At 46.4% G+C, this 18,619-nt stretch overlaps 1 protein-coding gene across 2 annotated transcripts in view; it reads right to left on the reverse strand.

Annotated features, from left to right (window-relative positions):
* Positions 1–1,140: 1,140 nt before the first annotated feature.
* The window catches only part of RAP1A (RAP1A, member of RAS oncogene family), a 30,832-nt gene continuing 13,353 nt past the window's right edge, over positions 1,141–18,619 (reverse strand). For both annotated transcript variants that reach the window (XM_039565307.1, XM_039565308.1), the window contains exons 2-9: positions 18,057–18,126; positions 14,581–14,661; positions 11,372–11,440; positions 10,552–10,608; positions 9,403–9,543; positions 6,060–6,203; positions 3,471–3,586; positions 1,141–1,862 (exon numbers count right to left, since the gene is read on the reverse strand). In XM_039565307.1, the coding sequence (XP_039421241.1) occupies positions 3,500–3,586; positions 6,060–6,203; positions 9,403–9,543; positions 10,552–10,608; positions 11,372–11,440; positions 14,581–14,637 (555 nt within the window). In that variant the 5' untranslated portion in view covers positions 14,638–14,661; positions 18,057–18,126 and the 3' untranslated portion in view covers positions 1,141–1,862; positions 3,471–3,499. The remainder of the gene's footprint in view (positions 1,863–3,470; positions 3,587–6,059; positions 6,204–9,402; positions 9,544–10,551; positions 10,609–11,371; positions 11,441–14,580; positions 14,662–18,056; positions 18,127–18,619) is intronic.

Consider the following 18,619-nt stretch of genomic DNA (forward strand, 5'->3'; position numbering starts at 1 on the left):
TCACCCCGCAGAGAAGCGGCGCTGCGGTGCCGGGCAGCGCTCCCCGCCCGCTGCGCTTCTCGCACACTCCCATCTAGCGGCGAGCCCCGCTCCGAGCGCTCCCCGCCCGCCCTGCGCCCCATCCCATACACGAGACGTCTGGAAAACACCGCGCTCATTGGAATTACTTTATTACTAAAATATTTTTACATTTAGTAAAGAGAACCAACCTGCAAACAGCGTGCTTCTGGCTCCTCCTGAAAAAGGAGGTGCGGAGTGGGTTGAAGACAACCAACTGAAGTAACTATCCTTGTCCTAGTGCTTGGAAGTAGGGAGATGTTGTCACGTTATCCAGATGTTTTCATACAGTCTTGTTTGGGCTGCATTTAGAAACTGGGATCTCTATAATTCAACAGCTGCATCAGGAACACAGTTTTAGAAAAACCTATTTACAAAAAACTTTTTTCCCCCTGGTTTCCAATAAACTCTACAGCGGGTCCAGAACATCTGTCACACTTTAATTTCCCATTTTAACCAGCAGGACAAGGCCAGTGCTGAGTTTTCTCCACTGTGAAGATACATTTCTCTTCTCACTTACTGGGAAGCGAAGCAGGAGCAAGTCCTCCAGCCCTGCGGGGATTCCAGCAGCATCCCCCGAGGACGGGACTGGGATCCCACAGGTGGCTCTGACTGCACACAGACAGGAGGATGGAGCACCCACGGGTCTCTTCATATCCTGCTCTTTGAAACTTTATGAAAGCAACAGGTATTAAAAAAATACAAGGAACAAACCCAAAATGAAACCAAAACCCCCTTCAGCTGATCAGGGACCACCAGCCAAAACAGGCTTTGAAACCGAGGATCATCCTCCAAGTCAGACCTTGGAATGAAACCAAACTTGTGCGTATCAAAGCCATGGTACAGAGGAAATATTTGCAGCAATACAATCTTTTAACAGCCAAAAGAAAACACAAGAGTTGCCTGCTGTCCTCTGGGAGGGGTACATTAAATACAACACGGGGGGAGCGGAGATGCTGCCTTGGCAGAACGGGATGGGGGCACCTCACAAACATCCCTGATCCACCAGGACAGGAGAGGAACTCACAAAACATGGAGCAAACCCAAAGTCTGGAAACAGTAACAAAAACACAGAAACAAAAATGAAAATGTACTAAAATTTAATCATTCATAAAAGCTGTAATTTAATCTGTGACAGTAACACAAGAAGCAATATTAGAGTTGGTTTAGTATATTATATATTTTTGCTTTTAAAGCCATAGAAATCAGTTATCCCAGTTTTTTTCCTATAAAAGACCCATTTTTCCAAAGCATTATGCACAAACATTTTTAATTAGAATATAATGGCAGAATGAAAATAATGTATTCCGTAACTTTTAAATATAAAATGAAGTCAATGACTCAAAAAGTTATTTGTTGCAGTGAGTTCAAAGGGAAATTTTGGATAATATATATCTATAGTTATAGATATAAAATATAACAGTGGAACATTTTTAGTGCTTGATGGGGAGAAATGATGATAAAATGGTCAATATGAATTTTAATTATAGTAGCAATCTCTAACATTTGAAATGCATCCATGCTCCTTGGGATAATCATATGCTAGAGTCAATTATATTTATTTTCACATCTGTTAATTGCTGTTGCAAAGGAGGAGGAATATTGGCTTAAATTTCCAAGAGATATACACAGAGCAACTGCTTTTTCCAGGGACTGTGTGCAAACCATTTTTAAGATCTAAATTCTTCTCGTAGTATATAAAAAACAGGAGAAGCTTCTTCCGATATGTTGTTCATTTCCATCAGGTTTTGAAGTTGGGAATGCTGGCACTTTCCACTTAGGCAACAGTTCTTCATTCCTGCAATCTGGCGAGAGTAAAACGAAATAAAAACAGAAGGTGATGGAGGGACATTTCTTACTCTGCTGATGAGATCAACGATCCCAAAGGCCCGAAAGCCAACGGCCCGTGCCCATAGGCAGCAGAACTCATTTCTCCCAGAATTCAGCTCTGTTTCTAGGTACAGAAAGGAGGAGATTGTGGGAAGTGTAACTCTCCAAGATGTTGTTTTATCACGGCCACAGAGCAGTGACAGACAACTGCCACCAGTCTGTCACTGCCCGATACTGCCAGTGCCCGGCTCAGCAGCTCCGAGCCAGGAAGCCTCCAAGGGCTCTGGAATTCACCCCTGGATGAGCAACATGGGCGAGAGGGATTTCATCTTTTGTATTTTGAGATGCTCTCAAAGCCTGATGAGTCAGAGATCTCCTGAGCCTGGATCCAGGCAGTGAATCAGGAGGAGATTTAGGGAGAGTGGTGGAAGGAGAAGGGCTTTAAGAACCCTGCCAACCCAAACCATTCCATGATTCTGTGATTCCAGGTGACTGAACACAGGAACTCCTGCAGCAGTTCCCAGTATTTCAGTGCTGCTGCACACGGGATCCTGGGAGGGAGGGCAAGGGCAGAGATCGCTTCCTCCGCCTGGGGAAGCCCAATTCCATCCTGGCTGAGCAGGAGGGATCACCTGAGCAATAGGAAAAGCCACTTAAGGCTCTTCAGTTTCTTTTTCTAAAGCCATTGTTTCCCCACAGCCCTGAGCTGTTATTTTCTGGCACCCAAAGCTCGGGCTAAGAGCCTCATCCATCAGGGCAGCCCATTAGCAGCCGCTAACTGCAGAGCTCCACTGATCCTCCTCAGCCACACCTGGGCTGCCCAAAGGGCCATGGACAGCAGGGAATTCAGGCCTGGCAGAGTCCCCTGCCCTCAGGAATTCATCCCTGAAAGCCTTCTGAGTTTGTCTCTAATGCTGCAGGACAGGCTTGATCAATACAGGACAGACCAGAGGCTCTGGTGGGTCCCAGAAACCCTCTGAGGGTGACAGCCTGTGCAGCCCACCGTGACAAAGGCAGCTGGCAGAGCTGGGCCATCACCCAGTGCCCTCCTCTGCCTCTGAACGGGGACATTTCTGTCCCAAACCTGGAGCTACAGAGCTGCTGTTTCCTTCCAGGAGCACGACACAACAGCTGTGAGCACACAGAGTTCCCTGCCAAGATACACAGGAAGATTATTTATAGCTGTGTCCAGCCTTGGCATGTTTTTTTGGTTGGCTTTGGGTTTTTTTATGTTTGTTTTGGTGTTTTGTTTTTTTTTTTTTTTTTGGTGGGCAGCTTTTTATTTCTGTGCCATTGAATCCCACGTCCCACACAAAGCAATTTGTAACTGTCCCCAAAGCTCCCAGCACGGGGACAGCAGTGGCAGCACTAACACCAGAATTTCTCAGAGGATAAAAAGGAAGCAAAGCGAGCCCTGGTGGCTCAGAGCTCGGTGTCACAGGCCAGAGGGAGAACCCAGAGGAGTCAAAAGGAAGCTCCTGCTCAGCCACACTCCAGGAAGAGCAGCAGAGGGAAGGGGAGCTCTGAGAGGAGCAGCTCCTGCTCTGCTCACCTGCCCCACGTAGGGCTCAGACACCTCTTACCTGGCTCAGAGCTGCTGCGTGATGGGAGTCTAAAGCAGCAGACATGATTTCTTTTTAGGCTTCTTCTTTTCCACTGGTGTTTTTCTATTTATCTGTCTGACCAGGTCATAAAAGATCTGCAAATGAAAAACACAAGCTGAAAAATTCAAATAATAAAACACAAGCTGTCCAAACTGAGGCAGGCTGGGGAGCTGACAACTCTTTCCTGGTGGCTGTAGCTGTGTAAATTGAATTAAACTGCTTGAATTTATTAAATGTTTCTCAAGCAGCTGCTTATGGAAGAAGAAACACAGAGCTCCCATCAGTGTGCAGAACATAAAGGAGTTGAAAACTCAGTTTATCATCACCAAAGCCTTCAGAAGAGCACAGCAATGAAATGGCAACAATTTCCTTGCTTTGGAAAAGTGGGAGAAAACTCGGGAATAACAAAGGGTTTTTTAAAGACAGGCATAATATCCTCAAGGATCATCTTCTCAGTGGTGCCCTCGGGCTGGAGGTGTCTGCAGACCCTGCCCCACCAGCCCAGAGCGTTCCCCCTGCAGGGAGGGGACAGGCAGCCCTTTCCCAACATCTGCCCTGAACTCCGACATTTCCACCAGGGGACATTACAGGGACCTCTTTCAGCTGCAGAGGTTTTGTGAACGCTGCTGCTGTCAGTTGTTTTCCCAGCAAGACTCAACCCATTTATAGCAAAATGAGCTTTGCAAAAATGCTTGGAGCTGGGTCACAGCACTGAGGAGAAATATTTCAACCTTCAGAGGGCTCCACCCTTGTCCTTGTTTATTTTTTTTCCCCTTCCTGGAGTGGCTGACAGCTCACAAATTCTTGTTGATTCCAGAGAAATTCAGAAGACAAAGAAACAGTTTATAACATACTGTAACAACTGAAATTTAAGATTTTCCTTTCTCATAAATTAGATTATTTAGGTGCCAGTACTGACTGTGAGTACAGAAGTCTGCAACAAGGTTTCAGGAATGCCACCATCCCTAAAAAAAGTCAGTGTGCTGCAAGAGCATCTCAGAGGTCACCAGAAGGACACTTGATTCACTCTGGATTAAAAGCTTATTATCTGAAAGGTTCGATTCACATTCAGCAAATGCATGCAGGAATTTATCACTCTTTCCCTAGATTTTAACAATTTTAGAAACTCCAAAAGTAGCGAGAAAGCAAGAACAAACCCCAAAATAATGCAAATGCTTCCCGGCTCAGGAGCCAGCAGGACAAACTCCCAGTGCACTGAGCTGCTTCATTCACAGTTTCTCTTTGATTTCCTCAGCTTTTGTACTTTTCATAACTAGAAAATATCAATTGGCAGGAAACCAGAAAATGAAGATCACAATGAAACCAGAAACTCATTTTCTCACATTCTTCTCTGATGTGACCTCACTGGAGGCTGCAGAGCCGGCAGGGAAAGAGGGAGACCCAGGATTCCCACGTTAGGGATGAGGGGGTGTCAAACCAGGCTGTGCACCCACCCCGGGGCAGCCCTGGGCTCTGCCCCCCACAGAACCCCCTTCCCACGGGGTGAGGCACCTCCGCCTGATGAGGGTCAGTCTGCACCCCCAAACTGTGGAAATGCAAACAGCCCAGGATTTGTCACATCCCCTGGGGATGAGTTTGATGACTGAGCTGCTCGTTGCTTCATTACCAGTCCCAGTTTTACTCCAGCTCAGCCACACAAATAAATCCCTGCTGGCAGCGTGGCTCAGCTCTGCTGGATCCCTGAGCACTGCAGCCAGGCTAATCCCAGCCACAGGAGCTGCAATTCATGGAGCCTGCAGCTCCCTTCCCTGTCCAGCAGCCCCACGCAGCACATCCTGCTGGCTGCCAGATCAGCCCTGGGCCCAGTCCAAGATCCTGCTGCTCCTGCTTATCACCCACCCCCTGAACGGTCCCACTTATCTGCTGGCACCAGCCCAGCTGTGCTGCACGGGGTCACCTTAGCTTTGTGCCTGGAAACTTGGCCTCTGTCACAGGCCGATAATTCCCAGCGCAGAATAAAAACGTGGTGCCTGACGTGGAGCAGAGCTCCCTCAGCACAACCCCACAGCCCCAGGCAGCAGGAAAAGGCACCCCAGAGCAAAGGGGGTCTCAGTGAAACTCAGGGAACTGCTCAGATCTGGGTTTTGGGCACTGTTTTGGCAAGTTGGGGCTTACAGAGGGCTGTGACGAGGTGTGTGCAGCCAGAAATGCAAATACTTCAAAACCGACAGCCAACACCACACAAGACAAGGAGTACAACAGGGCATAAATCCACGTTCAGAATAGCAGCAGTTATCTTGACAAAATATTCTTTCCAGATAAAGTTTATCTAAGCTCAGAGTCATGCAGCCAACTGGGCTTGCTCAGGACCCTCTGCTATTCATGGCCCCTGACAGAGGCTACAGACACACTCACCTGGGAAGTCACCCTCCCTTGCAAAGAAAAGGGAGCAAAGCTTAAAACAGACAGAAAGTACCTAAATACACTACAAGGCAACCCCTCCTAGGCTGAGAATCCAGAATCATCCTGAATCTCCCCAGTTCAGACACACATGCTGGTTTAATGTCACGTTCATGCTGGGAAGACAGGGGAGCAGGTGGTACTTACCTCATTTACGTTGATTTTCGACTTTGCAGACGATTCTAGAAAGGCACAGTTACACCACTGTCGTGCTAAGTTCTGCCCCTGCTCTTTGCCCACGACTCGCTCTTCCTCCAGGTCACATTTATTGCCAACCAGAATCATGGGAACCTGCAGAGGAGCAAGCAGGAGCAGAGATCCATCAGCAAGTTCATGTACAGCGAGCTCTGTGCTGCTGTGGCTCTCAGACTGAGGAGGGGGAAATGCACTGAAATGAAAAATACAGTATGAAAAATACAGTATGAAGTATGAAAACCAATAAAAATCAGGAATTCAGCGGAGCTGACAGACCAGGCTGGAATTTAGATGCCTGCTGGGAAAGGGTTGAGCAAAGTTCACACCACACACCCCCTGGTGCACTAGATTAAACATATACAAAACCAAATTATAGTGTTTCAGCAGAATTTTAAGTCAGTAAAGTTGTATTTTCTGGTCTCTACACCTTTCTAGTCCAAAACCTAGTTTACTCCTGAAATGCATTTGAAGTGCCTTTCCTGTGACAGAGGCTGAGCTGCTGCCAAGAGCCCAGTTCAGAGCTCTTCTGTCTGTCCAACACACACACACAGACACACACACGTTTTCAGACATGTATTGCACGTTTCAGCCCCTCTGACCTGCCCTGTCAACCTGCCAAGCCACAAAACAATGAATGGAAGCACCTTTGAAAAGCACTGCCCTGACGCAGAGTGAAAAGGAACAGTCCCGTGCAGCCAAGTGTTCCCCAAGCCCCGAGCCCTGTCCCACCCCAGCACAACCTCACACACGGACATGTCCTGCACACACAGAAAAGGGGATGCTCACCACAACAGGCACAAACACTGCCCAGTATTACTCCCTCAGAGTAATGCACATGTCCAACGAGTGCCCACCCAGCAGCTCAGCTCCTGAAAGCACAACACTTCCCCAAAATCATCCCATGCAACATCAACACAAACACTTGATTTGTGTCCAAAAGACCCATTCTACACTCATGATGCACATGCAGGCAAATCATTTGTTCAAGACAAGGGTGAGGTGGCATCTGCCCCTCTCCAGTCTCTGTCGTGGCTGTGGCCCTCCAAGATGTCACAAATAGGTACAGAAGTGTCCAAGGCCAGGCTGGGTGGGGCTTGGAGCACCCTGGGGTAGTGGAAGGTGTCCCTGCCCACAGATGAGCTTTAAGGACCCTTCCAACCCAAGCCACTCTGGGCTTCTGTAACACCTGAAACAAGGGAACAAAAACCATGCAGGAATGTCTCCCCAACAACCGCAGCTCGCGCTGCCAGGTGCCATTTGCACACCTGCACGGTGACAGGAGCGGCCCCAGGCGCTGCCCCAGCTCCATCTCCCCCACTGCCCCCAGTGTGAGGCAGCTGCAGAGCTCAGGGCTGTGCACACCCTGACCTGGGGGCTCTGCTCACGCTGAGTTCGCTGGGCCAGCTGCACCCTCGGCTCCGGGGATGACACCGGCTGAGAGCAGAGCAGGACGGTGCCGCAGCCCAGCACCATTTCCTGTTTCCCTCACACTGAGCAGCAGAAAAAAAACCCTAAAGAGCTGCTGATAAGGGTGTGCACCCGCTCCATTTCCTCAAACATTTCATTCTTTGTGCAGAAAACGAGTCCTTTCCAGCTGGAAAATAAATCACTATCCGCTTCCTTTGGTAATTTACAACACACTGTGTGTTTTTAATCTACTTCAGTGTTAATATTTGTAGTCTCTTCCTGACACAACTACAGTCAAGATTAATTTCTGTCTTTAAAACTCCCAGCCATACCCATTAGAAAGTGATCATATTCTTATTTTTGAGACATAAATTTTACTTATTTCATCAGAAACCTTAAGTCAGTACAGATGAAGCAAATGCAAAAAAAGTTCATTTGAAATCAGAGATCTACAGGACATTTACAACTCTATCAGCCTAATCCTGTTCTTTACAGTTTTCTAGATAGTTAATTTTCTCATACTGAAACATGAAAATGTGTTTTGAACGTGCTCAGCAAAAAACTAAAGACGTAAAATAGTAGGGCAAAAAGTGATACTGAGATGAGTAAGCAGTACACGTTTGAAAAGACATGAAACTCTGTGTAAGGTTATTTCAAAAGGTGTTAATGGTTTATCCAAAAATGGAGTTTGGTGAGCCTCTGATAATTTCCTGTTAGGTGTAGAAGATTGGAATTTGAACTCTTCCAGACATATATAATTTAATGATCTATGTATTGGGACTTTAAGACACATTCTGATATGACAAACAGGGGGGAGACATTTCCTAAGTCAGCAAAATGCAGCTTAAACATTCAAAAGGTTCTCAAGCTTGGATTCAACAAGTAGCACACAAAGCAAATAAATGCATTTTAACAATGCAATCAGATCCCTGCAGTCCAAAGGGAAGCAGCAGTGTCTGTTGTGGGATGAACCTGCCCAGCTTAGGGTGCAAATTCCCCCTGTGAGCGCAGCCCAGCTCCCAGTGCAGCCAGCACAGGATCCTGTCAGCAGGGATTTACCCCAGCATAATCCCTGCCTCAAGGAAAAGCAGTTTTGCATAAATAGAAGCTCAGCTTGTTAAACCAAGGAGGGGCCCAGAGCCATTCCAAGCAGGTAAGCAGCACACAGATGATGCTCCAAGGGAAGCAGCCACCCTTGGCCCCAGCCTGTCCCACCTTCTGTCAAACAGCAAACTCCCCACAGATGACTTTTCCTGATTTTAAAGAGTTTTAAACAACCAAAACAACAACCCAAGGCTCTATCAGACCCTTAATGGTTTAGTTCACGCAACTGTGTGACCTCCTTGGGTGACAGATTTTGCCAAGTGACCGAGAGTTGAGAAGCTGCTCCAGGGCTCCAGAGAATTCCCAGCTGACCCCTGGGAAACATGACAGCTTGGAACCTCAACTTTCCCTTCTCACATTTGGAACAGCCCCTGTCAGTGCAAGACAGCTGCAGAGCTACCGAGAACATCATTACTGTTGAGTTCAGCTATTATTTTTCCCTAAATCTGAAGGAAATAAAGCACAGCTATAGCACAGAGGAAGAAGAAAATGCAAATCCTGGAAAGGAGTTTAAGGCACAAAAAATAAGTGATGTTGTTTTCAATCAACTCCCACCACTTCAAAAGACTGTGGCTTCCAGGACTTGGGAAAATCTGGTTTTGTGATGCCCCTTAGCAGGTGCTGGGCCTCAAACAACAACACTGGAAACTACAAGGCTCCGGAAACTTACTCAACACTAACCAAGAATATTCTTTGAAAGAAATTTTGTATGTAAACACACAGGAATTTGAGAGCAAACACTTTCTAATCATTTGCAGAAATAAAACCAACACATTCTACTCACATCTTCAGTGTCCTTAACCCGTAAAATCTGTTCCCGCAGGTCCTGTAGGTCGTTAAACGTGGACTGTGCTGTTATAGAATATACTAGTGCAAACCCCTGCCCATTCTTCATGTAGAGATCCCTCATGGCTGTGAATTGCTCCTGCAATCAAATATTTTTTAAAGTAATTAGCTGGTGAATGCAGCTAATGAATAGTTACAAAGGAATACTTTTATTCTACTGGAGACAAGAATACAGTGCCACACAGCATGGATTTACATATTTACCCCTCACAGAAACCCACTGAAGCATGGAAATTGAATAAAAGCATTAACACGCTCTTTCCCTTTGGGTTTTTTTTTTTCCTTAATAGAGAAAAGGGCTTCTTGAAAAAATGGGGAAAAGATGAAGAGCAGCAATAAAAACATTTCTGCAGACAGACTGAAATGCCAGAGCAGGCTGGACAATGCCAGCTTGGAGCTGCCTCTGTCCCACCAGGGAAAGGGCTTTTACCATGCCCACACAACCACTTCTGCTTCTGCTGTTGAGAATTGTCAACGCTTTCTCAAATCAACTTCCAGGGAGCACCACCTGCCCTGGGATGGGCTGCCAGCCCCCACAGGGTTTGTCTGCTCGGGGACAGGGCTCTGCCAGCTGCAGGTGACACTGGCACGGCCAGGGGAGTCAGCCCAGCTGTGAGGGACAACAAGAGCCTCCCCAGCAGCACGGGGCAGTGCCAGGGAGGTGCCACCATGCGAGGGAGGGTTCCTTGGCAGGTGCAAGGTCTGCTGAGGAAATCTCCCCACCACAGGCTGATGTGACTCGCTGGGAAGCACCCCTTGTGCCTGGCACTGGCTGCAAGCTGTGTCCTTGTATTCTGGCCACTTGCAAAATTAGTGTTTAAAATGCTCCCGGACCAGAATGTTGATATGGGGGATGGCAGAGGGAAGGGCAGTGGCACAGGAGGCACCAACCTGTGTGTCCCAGCACTGGGGCACCAGCTGGGGACAGAGCTCACCAGGCCACTGGCACTCACCACACTGGGTTTGGGTTATTTAACAAAATCCTTCCATTTACCTTACTGCAGCTGATTTATTGCTTTCGCTTGGGCAGGATTATCATTCTTAACAAAGAAACTCCACAGCAATGAGACAAAGAAATGCCACTTACTGTCCCTGCTGTGTCGAGGATCTCCAGCATACACTGTTGACAGTCTACTTCCACTTGCTGGGGAAAAAAGGGAACAAACTGTTCAAAAATTGTCTGAAATGGGACAGGCAAGAGGGATCTCAGCTCAGTTTGTACTTCTGCCACAAAGGGCTCTTAGCAGAGCAGGCACCTGCACTTCCCCAGGGCTGAGCAGCACTGCTGTTAGAGGATTAATTATGCCCCAAGCCAGGCATTTGGGTCAGCTCACATGCTCCAGGACTCCCTTCATTAGCAAGCCTTAAATGAGTAGCTCACTGTAAACTCTCAACTTAAGTGAGATTGTAAATATCTCGACTTAATCCACTCTTACAAATCAAAGCACCTTAAAACTTTAATTTTTCTTTGCTGCTGGGGGAGAAGGGAATAAGGAAGAGAAGAAAATGCAAAATATTTCAGGATCCTCACAGTAAGACGTTGCAAATCTTCCACTCACTGAGAAATGTCTCAGGTCTAATGAGGGTAATTCCAGGAAATTCAAGTAAATTTAACAGCAGAACTCACACCACAATTTACATTTACTTATCACAGGCACAAATGTCACAAGTTTTTAGTGTATGTTTGGGTGCCTTTAATGCTGGTGACATTTATGCTAATCCGTGAAACAATGGGTCACTTGACATCCATCCAGGGAAGAAAGCAGCTCTGTGGCTGGAATTATGTAACAGCTCAGGGATCCTACACAGACTTCTGCTCAGCAATTCCAGCCCTGCATCCAAAACAGCTCCCAAGAATTTCATATTCTCTGTGGCACTTGAAAGAAATAAAAACAATGGTGTTTTACCTTTCTGTATGAATCTTCTATTGTTGGATCATATTTTTCAACAAAAATTCCCTGAACGAACTGTACAGTCTGGGGAGGAAGGAAAGAAGAAAAAACCTAAGCGAGCTGAACACAACCAGAGACATTCACCAAGAAGCTCTTTAGGAAAAAGTAACAACAGTAAAACTGCTCTGCTGCTAAAAGTCAATAGTGATGACCAGAGAAAAAGACATAAAAATTACAATTTTGAAAAAAAAAATCGTGTATTTTCTGTTAAAATCCCTTTATTCAAGCATGTTTTCAAAACTGTTTTGCACGTCAACTGTTTGCTTGCTTTTCTCAGAAAAGAGGATATCCTCAAAAATGCCTTTACTCCACTGCCTGTGACTTTAGGATAAAAATCGCCAAATATGGAAGCCTTGAAATTTCAGCAGAACCACTGGCAACCTGTGCACTGTGGAAAATGCACATTTCAGTCCAAATCAGCCCAGAGTCACCGCGGAGCTGCCCTGGACTGCACACCCAGGGACAGGCAGAGCAGCAAGTGCAGCCTGGAGAGCCTCCAGACACTCCCTGTGCACAAACCACTGAAGGAGGAGCCCTCACTCCATTCACAGGGAAACTCTTTCTTCCCTGTAATTATGCAGAACAAATCTACTCAGCATTTCCCACCGAGCTGTCACATGGATGTGACCATCCCTGGACAGCCCAGCTCCGTGCCCTGGCTTCTGCCAGGACAGAGTTTTCCTTCTCCTCTGGGAGGCAAAGCTCCTTTTTCCTTTTCACCCACAATAACTTGCAGTAAAACAGCACAGGAGTGTCTGAAGATTTGGGTGATATCTGTAAAACACGGTGGTGTTTGTTTGTGCAGCTGAGATCCCAGCACAGAATTTTGTCTCTTGAAAATCAACAAACACACCAGATACCTTTTGCCAACTGAACCTTTCACAAGTTTTATACATAAATACTGCAAATTTGTGAGGGAAGTCTGAGAAGCCACAACTACCTCATTTCAAAATCATTATATATCCCTAAATAAATGTATTTTACACTCTAATGAACGAAGTCTCTGCTTCTCCAACATTTTCTTCTCACACTAAACAGTTGTCCCAGTCTGCCTGAGGTAACAGATCTCAGCGAAATCCTTACAGTAAGACACCCCTATGAACGTGGATAATCAACAATGAACCCAGCAGCCAGAGCTGTAGGTTACAGATTGTGTTTTAGGATTGTTTCTGTGTATTTCAGCATGGCCAGGCTAGCACAGCTGCTCCCCAAAGAGGTCCAGAGAAGGCAGAGGAGGAGGCAGCTCTTTGCCAGAGGCTCACACATGAGCACTGTCACATCTGTCCCGCTCTGTTTGGGGAACTCTGTGAGCCGGCCCTGAGTGTGAGAATCTGACAAACCACTCCTGACACGTCATACTCAATCTCTGATGGGCTTTCTTTTCACCTATCATAAATAAAAATACAGGCCAAGGGAGAAGCTACAAATCTGGGGGTGGTTTTGGGTTAAGTAGATCCAAGACTTTTAGAAGTTTCTCTTTGTTTTGGTTGTGCAGCCCAACTTTAGTTTCCAGTTCTATGTAAGACTCTGCACCACTGGACACCCTTGTAAACAGTGTCCCCCCCTGCCACTCCAGAAGATTTTTAGCCTCAGAAAAGGGATAAAACTGCTGTACAGGAAACAAAAGTTGCTAAACAACAGTGGCTTTCTAACTGTGAAGGTTTTCTGCTACTCCCTCACTGTTACCAGAAGCACCATCGGCACTGTATTGGCACAGAAGAGTTAAAACAACAGGAGGATCTGCAGTGAAACAACCCCAGATTGTCATCTGCACTCGAATGGAAACAGAGCTGCAGATGAACACCAGGCTCTTTGTTGCACAGGTCAGTTTATACAGTTGGAAGAATGAAATTTAAAGTGACCCCCATATTATTTTAAATCCCACCTTGTAGCCTCTCCTTGCTAATGCTTGTAAATAAGTACACAGACTCTTTGAAAGCTAAATATTATCCACTCTTAGCTGCTAATTGGCACTTACTGTGTGCTCTTACAAACATAATGGATCTATGCTGCATATGAATTACCAAATATGCTGACTTAGCACCCAGCCTGTCAGAAAGAATTTAACTTTTGTTTACTAGACTATTGGAGTATTTGCATTTCAGCTGTTAAAAAGGTCAGTGGTGGTGCTGACTCAGACTTCACATCACAAAGAAGGAAATTCAACTATGTCAGACGCTGAGTAATTTTTATTTACAGCATACTACTAAGTGCCCCGTTTCACCTAGTGAGTCTTTCAGTGTTACACAAGAAAATTAAGATAATCGAGGAAGTGCTGGAGGAAAAAGTAATACAGATTGCTTAAACTGCTGTGGAAGAACAGAGCTTGTAAAAAAGTACACCTTGTAAACATCTTGTAAAGATTAGGATGGGATTGCTGAAAGAGTGCATCAAATTTGATACATAATTGAATAATCTCTCCTCCTGTTCACCTGGATCCCGCAGGTGATTTACCAAGACTCTTACCTGGTTGTACCAGCAGAATGAACAACGGGGCAGGACATGAAAGGCTGCTCAGCCATTATCATGTCTGTGACAAGGAACACTGCAGTTCCTTGTTGTAGATAACTTCACACTTGACCAGTTCTTTGCCTTTCTGTTGGAGAGAGCTGCTTGACTGGTGAGTGATAAATGGGTGACACAAGTCCCTCTCACAATGCTTTGCTATCAACCCTGCTATGCAAACCTCTCCTTGGGAACAAGACAGGCACTTAAGGAGTGCAAAGTGTCATCAATCTGCTCCTCCCTCTGCTCTGCACAGGCTGCAGAAGGATTCTCAGTCCTGGTGTTTTGAGCCCAGGTGCTCACTCGGGATGGAAAACACGCAGCCTTCGAGGTGTGCAAGGCTGAACCCCCTTAATCCTGTGATTGATTCCAGCCAGACTTCTCTTGCTGTAGCAGGCTGGTTGGGCTTTTGATACTCACTCCAGCCATGTACAATACAACACCCATGCAGGAAGCAAACATGAAATGCTAATTATCAGCAACTAATCACCTCTCCAAAACCATGACATCCCTCCACAGCTCTCTCAGCAGCGTCACAGTGGCTATGTGGAAGTCCTGGAACGTATTAAAAGTCACACAAATACCCCAAAGCCTCAGTAACCTGCTCTGCAGTGAGACAGGGCTGTGTATGGGCTTCAGAGCTGCTTCCCCAAACTCACCAGAGCGGACTTGCCCACACCTCCTGAACCAAGGACCACCAGCTTGTACTCACGCATGGTGTGGTCTGTTCAGAGAGCGACCTGCAAGGCAGGAGAAAAGGCAGCAGTTAAAACACAGAACTGTGACAATGCATCCTGAAAGCAGCAACACTCCCCCCTCACCCAATCCTCCTGAGAACGAGAATGTCTTTATTAACAGCTCTGGGTTTCGTTTTTCCACCTGGACACTCAAGTGGGGAAGGCCACTCCGACAGCCCCAGGTTACAGGAGTTTGCCAAAGCTGGATCCCTCTGCCTGGCAGTGCTCGGACAGGAAGAGGATGGACACACCATGGGACAAACACGGAGCCTGTCCCAGCTGTGCCGGGCACCACAAGCTGTCACCGCCTGCCCCCTGCTTCCTCAGCATTTCGTGGCACAAACCAGAGTATGGGACAAGAAAATTAGATCAGAAAGATGCAAGTGGAGAGCTTTCCTTCTCCCCTCCACCCCCAGCAGGGAGGGATTTAGGTCAGTGTTCTCTCCCTGGAAAAGGTCAGGCCCAGCACACGGCTGCCAAGGCAGAGCTCTCTGCTCGCCCAGCACAGACTCTGCCTTTTTATGGAAATCTTGCAACTCCCGCAGGTCACTATGCAGCACCAGAAAACTTCTCATTCTCCTCGAGATTCCCTGACAAATAAGGCAAATGACAAAGCTGGTGATAAACACTTTACTCTCTGTTTACATTAGAAGCCAGGCTGGGCTGTCCCGCTGGCGGAGCTGCAGCAAACAATGAGCTCAGCACGAATCCCCCCTTCCCCACGGACAGCGCTTCCTTCCCAAGTAAGGCTGCACACACTCGAGTGCTGGGAGCCTGGGCAGGCTCCCCTCCTCTAAGGCATCTCAAACTAACGTTGCACAGGATATTTATGGGTTCACTGGCTACAGCCTTTAAAAAGAAAAACGTCTTCCAAGGAGTTTGATAGAGACATGTATCACCTTGTCGACTGCCGTGAACAAGCCTGTGAAGAACAGGGGTTGTATTTTTAGCTTTGCAATGTGGTCAACTTCCTGACAATCCATGTCTCAAGTTTATGTAATCATTAAATCGGGACAGGTTCTCTTCTGTCATTTCAGCTCCCAAGGGGAAGATGTAAAACAGAATCAAGAGGAGGAATCCCCTGTGCTGCTGCTCACCCATCACCAGTCAGAGCTGAACTGGGACCTGCTGCTCAACAGGGAGCTGGAGACCCTCCCCAAATATCCTCCCTTAGCCCTCACCCTCAGCCACAGCCTGTTTCATGGGCTGAATGTCACACAAGTACGGGTTTAAACAAAAATTTTAAAATCCCACGTGCAGCTGGAGAGAGACACAAATTTCTGTGTTCAGTTCAGCAGGACTTTAAGCTCATTCTGAAGGCAGAATAACAGAAATAAAGGACTTGCCTGTGCTGAGGCTCTCTGCAGTCACATGGCCAAGCTGCCCTTCCCTCATCCAAGCCCTGGAGAGGGAGTAAGGCTCAAGCTGTCAGTGCAGCCCATCGTTTTAAGCACCTGGAGGAGGTTTTTCTTCAACTCTTGAAGCCCATGTGAGCTGCAGTTGCCTAACTGCAAATTGTGAAATCAAGTCAAACTGAAAGGGGTTTTCCAGAAACTGTCTCAAAGCGCAGCAGGCAATGTCTGTGCACACCAGGACATTGACAACAGTTTTGGCTAAATTCTGGGAACTGTAAGCTCTTCTGCTTGAACATTTCCCTGAGAAGTAACATTCACTTCCTTTCTTTCAAAAATCATGATTTTTAATGGGAAGGAGGGGGGAATTCCAATTAACAATTATTTTCCCCTTGATAATCCCTAGGAATTAAAAGGTGATGCATTTTTTATAAAGCATAAATGCAACTTATTGATCCAGTTTGTCTTCATTTTCCTACAGCCCCACAGTCAGTCCCACCGAAGAAAACCCAGAAAGCAATCAAGCTAAGGGTTAAATTTAGCTGTGAACTATTTCACTTCTTATTTATAGTAGAAAATACTTGTGGGAAAGTTTAGGCTGGGAGCAGTACAAGACTAACTTCTCATTTCTTCTCTACAGTATTTGCTAATTTTTTTTTCAGGTGCAACAGGAAACCAAGATCCTGAAAGGCACGAGCCTTATTACTGTAAACCCCACATGCCTTAATTATCTTGTAGCTCTTTCACAAGTATGTTAATGTTATCTGTTTATACAACATGAATAGAGTGCTCAAGAAATTACTATGCTGCATCCCAGCCAACTTTTCATTTGGCAACTGTTGAAGCCCACCTAAATACAGTCAGACACAGCAGCATTCATTTCCATCCAGAGCTCTCTGTAGTAGAGTCACATGCTGTGAAGCAACAGCTCCATTTCAAAATGGAATTAAATTGTGAGTGTTAAGTGTTCCTTTAGAGTCAAGAGAAGAGTATGATTGCTAAGAAGTAAAAAAAAAATTAACTGTAAATGCTGTGAAACTGGCCACATTAGTTCTGAATGCTGTGGTGCAAAAACAAAGCAAAAGCTGAGTGTGTCTCCTTGCTCCTGGCTCCCTTTTCCCAGGCACAGCCACCGAGCTAGAGCAGGACAAGCCCGGGGCACAGAGCACGTGTCACACCCCCAGCACTGCCCTGAGCTGCAGCTCCCTCTGCCCATTTCATCACTCTCCAAACCACCTCCATCACCTACAGAGTAATCAGGCAGAGGGTTCTTTCTTCTGTAATCATGAAAAACTTTGCTTCTACACCATCAAACACCTGATACATCAGAATTCATCTCTGTTCTGTATCTTTAACAGGAGCATCTCTTCTCTGTTGCTGCTGTCACCAACACTGCCCAGGAAGAGACAGAAATGGACATTCATGTATTCACAGCATCAGCCCCAAGCTGCTCAGCTCCTTTCTGACAGAAAAGTGAAGGGCTCTACCCTGGGAACAGATGGAGAGGTGAGAAAAGCTGCAGGATTTTTGTGTCAATATCCAAGCGAAAGGCAGGGCAGGCAGAGGATCCCTGCGAAGGACCAGGGGGTGAGTGCAAACACAGCTGAAGCTCGGACCTGAAACGTGGCTCCCACTCACCTGCACCTTTGTTCAGCCAAGCCCTCTTGCACTCCCCAAACTGCACAAATCATCCTTCACCCTCCTGCAACCCAGGGGCTGAATCACAGCAGGAAGAAGCAAAACTTTCAGGGTATTTCCCAAGCAGCGGAAGAAGCGGGGCAGAGGCTGGGGGAGGTGGTGGGGACCAGGGCTGAGGCCCTGCAGGACAGAAACCTGATGCAAAAACGAGCTGCTTCTGTTACAAAAGTTTCAGCAGCTCATCAAGAAGTTTATAATTTGGGCGGTGGGGAGAGGGAAGCATAAACCAAAATAAGCAAACACAGCACTGAAATACAGTGAGTGCAAGAACCTCACTTATCAATTATCCACTCCAGTGTTCACAGAAATTTCATTTAAAATATAATGAGAACACTAAAAAACTCTTACCTTGGCATAAAAGATCTCTCATCAGTGTTAGCAGCTCTACTGAAGGTTCTTCCAGGCTCCCCACAAGGAACTGAAAAAAGAAGAATTAAAAAAAGTTAATCATTTTTCAAGTGTCAGCATTTGCAAAGCATCTCTGCAGTGCTTAAGCCAAACCACCCTCCTCCTGTGGACTTCTCCTCCCTAGAATACTCCAAGGAAGACTTCACTTACAAAAGACAAACTCAAGTCAAACTAACCATGTCTGAAGTTGCATCAAGTTCACAACTAATTTCAGAAGATGAAAACTTAGTACAGGAAGTACTACCAGAAAGACAGGAGAAAGATTTAGAACAGCCCAACGTCTCGATGATGTTACAGGGGGAAAACCATCGCTTATCTGCTCCCAATCAGCACTGCCATGGTAAAATCCAATGCAACACCTCCAAAGCACAATTATTTTACGGAATCCGTCAGGTTTGTGGCAGGGGGTGGAATGAGATGAGCTTTAAGGTCCCATCCAACCCAAACCATTCTGGGATTCTGTGACAGTCCTCAAGAGCAGAACAATTCCAGCAGCACCATCC

The sequence above is a fragment of the Corvus cornix genome, chromosome 26 (assembly GCF_000738735.6).
Source record: "Corvus cornix cornix isolate S_Up_H32 chromosome 26, ASM73873v5, whole genome shotgun sequence".
Classification (NCBI taxonomy): domain Eukaryota; kingdom Metazoa; phylum Chordata; class Aves; order Passeriformes; family Corvidae; genus Corvus; species Corvus cornix.